The sequence below is a fragment of the Lycium barbarum genome, chromosome 11, assembly GCF_019175385.1.
Source record: "Lycium barbarum isolate Lr01 chromosome 11, ASM1917538v2, whole genome shotgun sequence".
Taxonomy (NCBI): Eukaryota; Viridiplantae; Streptophyta; class Magnoliopsida; order Solanales; family Solanaceae; genus Lycium; species Lycium barbarum.
In genome coordinates, this window is record NC_083347.1 from 5,371,127 (window position 1) to 5,380,356 (window position 9,230).

General features: G+C 30.5%; 1 protein-coding gene across 1 annotated transcript; it reads right to left on the reverse strand.

Annotated features, from left to right (window-relative positions):
• Positions 1-3,981: 3,981 nt before the first annotated feature.
• On the reverse strand, positions 3,982-6,276 carry LOC132620432 (uncharacterized). The gene is made up of 3 exons (XM_060335107.1): positions 5,554-6,276; positions 5,330-5,458; positions 3,982-4,458 (listed from the first exon to the last, which is right to left on the reverse strand). Exons 1-3 carry the CDS (start codon positions 6,175-6,177, stop codon positions 4,174-4,176), a joined length of 1,038 nt encoding a protein of 345 aa, XP_060191090.1. The 5' UTR covers positions 6,178-6,276; the 3' UTR covers positions 3,982-4,173.
• Positions 6,277-9,230: the final 2,954 nt, after the last annotated feature.

Consider the following 9,230-nt stretch of genomic DNA (forward strand, 5'->3'; position numbering starts at 1 on the left):
GATCTAAATGGAAGACCGAGTTCGAGACTTCTAATTAAGACTATCCTTTCATGGATAGAAAGTCCACGCTTTTTCTCATGGTTTCACTTTTTCATTGACGAAACAACTCTTTTTATTGTTTCCTATTTGGTATCTGTTTTGAGATTTTGATTAATTGGGATTCACGCTCTTAAGATCTAAATGGAAGACCGAGTTCGAGACTTCTAATTAAGACTATCCTTTCATGGATAGAATAAAGAGCGTTTTTTATTTTCCTGTTTTGATATTTTCATTAATTGGGATTCACGCTCTTAAGATCTAAATGGAAGACTGAGTCCAAGACTTTTAATTAAGACTATCCTTTCATGGATAGAATAAAGAGCGTTTTAATTTTTCGCTGGTTGTTTGATACTCATTTTAAAATTTCGATTAATTTGAATATACGTTGCGTAAGGTGATTAAAGGGAGAAGCACTCTTTACTAGGATTATTTTTATTTTGAAGGTTCGAACCTGTGACTTCTTATTAAGAATAGACATATTTATTTCATCGATGAAACAACTCTTTTTTTGGTTTTCAATCGGTGTTCAGTATCTGTTTAGAGATTTTGACTAATTCGCATTCACGCTCTGTATGATGATAAGATCATTAAAAGGAAGAAGCGCTCCCTTCCATGATCTTTTTCATGTTTGTGGCTCGAGCTCGAGATTTCTAATTAAGAATACTATTTTTATTAATGGAACAAATATTTAATTTTACTTCCCACTGGTTGTTCCATACCAATTCTGAAATTTCGATTAAATTAAATTTAGGGTGAAGCGCTCTCTATCAAAGTTATTTTCATTTTTAAAGTTTAAGCCAAAAACTTCTAATCAAGGATAGACATATCCTATTTATCTCACCACTACCTTTAATAGTTGAAACACGGATATTGGATATTCCCTGAGCTGTGTAAATGTCATGAAAAGATAGTACGGGAGTAGGTTATATGAATTGACTTTATACGCATTTGGATGACAATTTTGATCGGATAGACTTTTTTATAAAATAAAAAAGATAAATACTTTAGTTGGGGGTTATAATTTTGTGGTTAGTCAAACTGAAAATGAACCTTTAGGTAGATGTTTGAGATGGTCAAATAGAAATAAGATCAAGTCAATAATCCTTCAAACTAAAACACTAGCATCGATATTTTTTCTTATAAGAATATTGTAGATTGTTTATATATTGAGTTATATTGGCTAATCTACTTCAGTAGCAATACATTCCAACCGATCACCAATTTGAACCAATCTTTGAAGCAGAACGTCCAAAATATTGCTGTAATATAATAATTCACAAATTGCTGAAGAAAAAGGAGAAAATAAAAACTTTAAAAGATCCGACACTTTTATTTGCTAGCACCTATCATACATTACCTGCCCCCTTTAGAAATGTTTGTCATCCTTTAATTGGGTTGTACATATTTTTCATTTATACATTTTCACAAAATAATATAAAAAGCTTTAAGGTATCCACTTGCACTCTTCTTAATGCAATTTAATCCTTTCTAAAAAATAAAAAAAATAAAAAACATTCTCCTTAAACAACTCATCTTTTTCTGTATTTTCACTTAACAATCCCGTATATCAAAAGTTGACAACTAATATTAAACTAATGGAATACAATTATACATTGATTCAATCACCAAATCCCTGAAGAAGCTTTCTTTTAGGTTAGACTTGCCATGGAAAAATGGCTTTCGCTTGCTTAGAGAGCATTTTCAAAACATTATGCTTACCACGACTTCTTTTTTTTTCTTTTGTGGCTTTTCTGAAAACTATCTTTTGAAGTAAATCCGAGAAATCCTTAATATTACAAAAATAGCACTATGAATTTGGTTAGTGCACAAAAGTGAGAATGAAAGTAAGGTGTAGGAGCAATATTTTTAGAAGGAATTACCTTAAATGTTAAGGAAAACGCAACATCTTGCGAATTAGACTAACCGAAAAAAGTATTATGAATATTAGTATCAAGGGAAATATTATACATATTACTCCCTTCGTTCCACTTTATATGACGTGATTGAAAGTACGAGGGTCAAATTACTTACTTTTCTATGTCAATTCAGATATAGAAACTTCAACTTTTTTAAATAAGATTTACATTTGTAGAAGCTACACAAAAGTTATTAGAAGTCATAATAGTAATAATTTAAAATATTTATAAAGTATTTGAAAACATTATGTCTTTAACTATCCAAATTGTAACTGTGTGTCAAATAAATATAAAATGAAACCTGGAAAACTTATGTGGTTAAGAAGTAGCTTAGGCAAAATATCTACAAATAATGTTTTTGAGACTTAAAATAGGAGTTAACTTATACATGGGTACATATAAAGAAACATTTCATTAATTATTAGTGTATTTTAACCTGTTGCAAGTTGCAACAAAGAATCTACTTTTTCGATCCTAATTTATGTGGCATTTTTCGCTTTATGAAATTTAAATTATATAAACTTTTACCAACATTTTGTGAGAACAATTGCAACTTTTACTATAGTACTTTTCGTATAATTTTTGAATATTTAAATTTTAATTTTAAAATATTAAGTTGATATAATCCAATTAAACTTCAAAAATTCGTCAAATTGACTCTCACGAAAAGTGTCACATAAATTAAGACAAGTGGATCGGAGTACATTATTTTTTGGGTTACTAGTGTCAATTACCCTACAGTGTAAAAACTTCTTTCATGGTCAATATGCAAGTGACACTCACACTATAAGTCTATATATAACATGTATACTGAAAAAGTTTTGCAGCCCTAAGGTTTACTGAGAGTCATATTATTAACACTCATTACATGAGGGTACTACGTTCGTACTACTTGGGGCAAGAGCTGCTAGACTTGCAGAAAAAATAAGAACCAGCCACAAATTAAAGCAGCATGCAGCTGCAGAGTGCAGTAGCCACATCTACAGATGAGCCAGCAAGAAGCTAATACAGTACATTGCTTTCATGGATATATATATACATACGGTCTACTGAACTCCCTATTATTGGCTCTTTCCCCTTCCTTTTTCTCACACTCACTTTTTACACTCCCATAAAGCACTTCTTCTTTTGGTTTTTTGGTATCTCAGTACTATATTTGCTTTGCTTGACTCCCACAAACAGATACACCTCAATTGCATTCCTCATGGTTTAATTAGTGACCATTCCTTTTAAGGAAACATACAAACTCTCTCCACTTAATTAATTACTTCTCTCTTCCCAAGGACCCTCCCCCCCCCCCCCCCCCCGCCCACACATACTAGGTGCTAGGGTTTGGTAGATTATGCTTGCACTGGGAGCCTTCACTGAAAATATTCAGTTAATAAGCTTAATTTTTGTTCCCTTTATTAATTTGTAAAATAGTCTAGGCTGTCGCCTTGAAACCTTAGGCTTACACCGGTGTAACAGACAAAATAGAAGAAAAAAGAAGGGGGTATCAAACTATCCATTTCATCTACTGAACAGGATTTATTTTTTTTTAGACGTAAAAAGTATAGTTACAGGATTTAATTGTCAAAGCTCATAGTTTCAAAATAAAAAGAAATCAAGGAAATGAATTTTTAAAGAGTTTAAGTAATGAGGTAAGTAGATCTCATAATAAGCATTAATTAATAATTTGATAAATTAAAAAGGTAACTAAACTAAAATCATTAGGCTAAAATTTACTGATAGAGTAAAGAAATTTTACGCCGGCATGTAATCTAAATCCATATTTAAAATGTAAAGGACCCTTCCGCCACTCACTTTTCTTTTGGTGGTCTATGTAGTCAAAGCAGTCCAAACAATTAATTTTGAATAAAGGAACTACGTCTAAAAAATTGAGATTTAATTTGCTGTTTGAAACAATTAATCATGAACTTCAAAAGGAAGCAAAATATATAAGAGTAAATATAAGATCTGAAAAGCTGAAGCATCTACATCTCACTGACACAACACCAAGAGTAGAGAGAAAGAGAGATAGATACAATAAAAACCCAGAAAATGTATTGCTCCATTTTGGAGAAGTAATAACAAGTAAAGTACTACCTAACATAACCAAAAGGGTAAATATAAAGTAGTGTTTTGGTCCTTGATCAGATCAAATTTCGCAAAACTGTGAAAAGACAAAATTCAGAAACCATATACTTAACTCCTATTTTAAATGATTCTGTAAGAAAACCTAACAAGAAAGCTTAAGTGAGAGATCAATAGAACTGGTAGGTGTAGTAATAGTATCAGTCCAAGATATTGTAGTGACACAAGAAGCTTCACCATTATTATTCCCCACTGCAACAACTGAAGAAGATTCTGATGATTTAGTACTAATCATCTTCCTAAAACAACTTGTGTTAGTACTAATTTTGCTTCCACTTTTGTCTAGAAAGAAATCATACTCCATCACAACTGCTCCTTCATCGGATAACGATGAACTTCCCTTTCGATGGATGGCCACTATCTCTACGCCCTACAAAATCATTAATTGAATTTTCAGTCTTTTGACAAATAAAAAAGAAAGATATACTTACATATTATTTTGCAATTACTACAATTATTAAGAGCTTGTTTGGATGAGCTTACAACTTATCGCTTATAAGCATAAATCTTAACCCTAACTTATGTTTTTAGCTTATTTTTATTAGGCTTAAAACACTTTTTTATCATACCCAAACATTACAAAAGTACATAAAAGCTATTTTGGCTTAAAAGCACTAATCCAAACAGGCTCTAAATCGTCTCTACGGAGGAATAACAAGGTTGAAGAAGAATTTGTAACATTCAGTTTGTCTTTGAATAAGAGGAGGAAAAAAAATCATTAATTGAATTTTCAATCTTTTGACAGATAAATAGATAGATATACTTAGTACATAGTAATTACACAATTACTACAATCATTAAAATCGACTCTACAGAGGAATAGCAAAGTTGAAGAAGAATTGATATCTTTGAATAAGAGGAGAAAAAAATCATTAATTGAATTTCAGTCTTTTGACAGATAATTAAAGACATAGATATACTTACATAATACTACACAATTACTACAGTCATTAAAATCGTCTCTACAAAGGAATGACAAAGTTGGAGAAGAATTGATAACATTTTATTTTGTCTTTGAATAAGAGAAGAAAAAAACCATTAATTGAATTTCAGTCTTTTCACAGATAAAGAGATAGATATACTTACATAATACACGATTAGTACAATCATTAAAATCGTCTCAGATGAATAACAAAGTTTGAAGAATAATTAATAACATTTTATTTTGTCTTTGAATAAGAGAGGGAGAGAGAGAGAAAAAAAAAATTAGGGCTGCTCTTTTTTTTCTTTTTTCGTTTTACCTTTTGAGGACGAGTAGGTATAGGGCGGCATGGTTGAAACAAAGGCTTTGTTCCAAAATCTGATTGGTTTACGCTGATCATGTTTTCCATATGAATGTTCATTTCATCTCCATTAATCATGCGTTTCTTCTGATAAATAAGAAGAAAGAAAATATAAATAAATTAAATCAAACTTTAAATGAAAAAAAAAATCAAGGGGTAAATAAAATTTGCGTTTTATATACTTTGTTGCATGAAAGGCAACGATCAGAGAAACATGACTTGTTGTTGGTGTTCTTGAAATTTGGCATTGAAGACAGCTCCTTTGATTTTTCACTGGCTTTAGAAGAAGTTGGAAATCCATAGAGACCCATATTTTGAGATTGAAACTGATGATCATGAGAAGAAACCAACTGATTTCCAAATCCAAATGACATAGCTGGTCCAGTAGTAGTACTAGATCCAATAACCCCAGTATTTACAACTTTTTGTTGAACAAAAAAATCAGGGCTAACACACAGTTTAGGAAACTGAGGAAATACTGGTGAAGAGTTCAAAATGGAGTTATAAATTCCAGGATCAGCAACAGCAGCAACACTAGCACTAGCAGTAGTGAAATTGGGAAAATTAGTAGAGAAGTACTGATGATGAGGGGTTGTGTTTTTGATGTGGTCTTGCATTCGAAGACGTTCGAGTTGTGCAACACCCATCCCTCTTTGTGGTTGTTTCTTCTTTTTCTGGATGTTTTTACTGGACCTTTTACGTCCAGTAGCAGTTTGGATCATTTTTTGTGTTGGCTTTGTTTGATGATCTTGAGAAATGAGGTTTATTGGATGATGATCTGAAGGAAACTGAAATGAAGTAGACATTTTCTCAATGGAACAGTACTTAAATTTTGAGAGTTGTTTGTTGGGGTGGGGTGGGGTATGGGGGCAGTAAGACAAGTGATTTTTTGTGTGCAGAGAAAAGAAACTAAAGACTACAGATGAGAAATGCAACTAGTTATGGTGTTTATCTGCTAGAGTGATCTTGTGTATTTATACATACATAAGTTGTGATATTTCCACTTTTTTCTTTTTACTCTGGGCAGAACTAGGAAAGTGATATATATTATAATAGATTAACAGTTATTTCTGGTGGATTCAAGTTTTTATTTAAGGTGATATATATTGTGAGCTAGCCTAGAATATTTTTATATTGTTGGGTTATTTTATCTATTACTTTTGCAGGTAATATATTACTATATTTTTTAAATTTTAAATCCTATTATTGTACATTTTAACGAAGCTTAAGTTTACATGTAGATATCATTTGCATGATTTAAGAATTATAGACACTGACTGTAAAACTTAAAATATTTATGATCACTACTGAACCTGGTTTCGAATTTGTTAATTTACTAAAACATACCTGATTCTTCTATTAAATGAAACACATTAAACCCCTTCGAGCTAACAAAAACTGGATATAATTAAACATGTTAATATTATCCATTACCTCTAAACAGTTGTTAATAATACAATTGTTATTTTACACTTTTTATTAATAATTTTTATGAATGATTAGATCATCTAATGAAGTAATATTTACAAAAAGATGTCTTTTGCACAAAAGTAACTACTAGTACTAGTTAAAGTAGAACTTCATAACTGCATTAATTTCCAAAGCAATTAGAATATATATATATATATATATCTTTTTGAAAAAAAAATTTAAACAAAATTTCTTTATATTAAAAAATCTTAACAAAGATAATGGTAAGTTGAATTTAGAAATGGTCCGATCGAAATTCAATTCTTCCTTTACAATAGTACTGATTAGCTTTTAAATTGTTGAAAAAATGTATCATTATTCAACAGTACTATTGGGGAACGAGTTATTATTGTTTCTTGTCCCTCAAATGATTAGAGAGTTCTGAAACTTTTGAAGAAAACCATTGTTTCCATTCGGTTTTCTTTTTAACCACGTCATGGCTCAAATCAAGTTGGTATAGCTTTGGGGGTTCAAGATAAATAATTTAATCATTCTTTAACTTATTGCTATTTGTTCTTGTTTTTAACTCTTACTATCATCTTAAGTTCTAAAATAAGTTGTTAATGTTACGAGCTAGGAAAACATCATAATATTACTTTCTAATCTATGGTCAAACTTTCAAATTCCGCTTATTTTGAAAAGTGTTTTTTTTTTAAATTCAAAACTTACCAATTTGTGTGTAGCCAAAATTTCAAAAAGTATTACCTGGAGAAAAGCTATTTTTTTCATGTTTAGAAAGCATCTTCTGGTACATATTGTACTAGCTTAAGAGCACTTATTTTTTTTCCCCTAAAAGTTTAGTCAAACACCTCAACTCTCTAAAGCGAATATTTTTGTAAAAAGAAATATAAACATTTATTTATTTTTGGATTTCTAAAAGCTTGAAAATCCAATTACGGATTCAAAGCTTTATCTACAGATTCACGTGAACACAATATTTTTTTCTTATACCATATATATGTATTTAAAAAATTATCAAATATTTATAATATTTGATTATGCACCCGGATATCATTATAAATTAATCTGAGATTACTATAAAAACTCATTAACCTCAACTTTGACTCAAACAGGATATTAATTATTCTCTCTTTTTTTCCAGGCATTAGTCAAATAGCCACTAAGGTAACAAAGAAAGTTTGGCCAAGAACCTACACTTCCGTATCCTAGTTTTGCCTTTACTCTGTACTCTAAACAAACAGTTCTAATTCTCCACTTTACTTTTGTTATAACAGCAAAAGAGATGATTTGTGTATTGTCAGTAAAGAACAAGTATCAGATAAATGCAGCTTAGGAAAAAGACCTTATGGGATATTGAGGTCCCCCCTAGTCTATGACTATACTATATCTTATATAATTAGTAACAAATCATTGCAGCAATATTCTTTTTTAAGGTGCAAAAATAGCATACGTAGACCTAAAAGTGTATCTTCCTAGAAAGAAAAAAACCCACAAGTTTCTCTTGTATTAGTAACAAAATATTGCTTCAACATTCTTTTTCAACATGGGAAGATAACATACTCAACCAAGAAAAGGGGTATGTGTGTGTACGCATTGACCCTAGCTACTCTCTTTTCTTGCACGTCAATTTTATATAAATTAATATACTATCAATTTATGTATATGGTTTTCCCTGATTTAAAACATATACTTGGTATGGATCGAAAACATTTTAGTAATTTTCTTTATTATGGAAAATGAATTGTTTTCTATATCATATATTTTGTTGGGTATAAAATGGCAATCACACAAGTTGGGGGATGGAGTATAAGAACAATATTCCTGTGTTATTTTGAGTAGTAAAGTTTGAACATTTCTCCATTTAGTAGAACACTTCTAGGACATTTGCAACGGTTCAACGTATAACCAAACAATGAAATAATTTCATTGAAATGAAATTTTGAGAAAAATATTTTGTAACATACCAATTACCAACAGTATTAAGCAAAAAGAGATGAAAAAGAAAATGAAATGTGATGAGTAGAGTAGGGTAGTGGCCCTAGTGGGTGTGGTGAACATTAAAAACAGCAGGACAAAAAAGCAAAGGTAAATAATGTACTGTGAGTAAGATTAGGCTATGTTATAGGGATTGTCATTGATTCTTTGTTCGTAAATGGAAATGCCAAAAAGGCCGTCTACTCTTTGTTCATGTAATATTTGCAGTAATTCTTATAGCCCCCTAAAGGAATAAAACAAAAAAACATGTCTGTCCTTGTATTCTGCATGCCTATCTACCTTTAAAGAAAATAAACACCTTCACAACTCTCAACTAACTTCAAGTACGTTACAAAGCATTATTTTTTAAACCTTTTAATTTATCACGCTAATTATTCATCTGCTGTGAAGAATATGAGCAACTTTTTTATAAGTTTTGTACTAATTCTTTTGG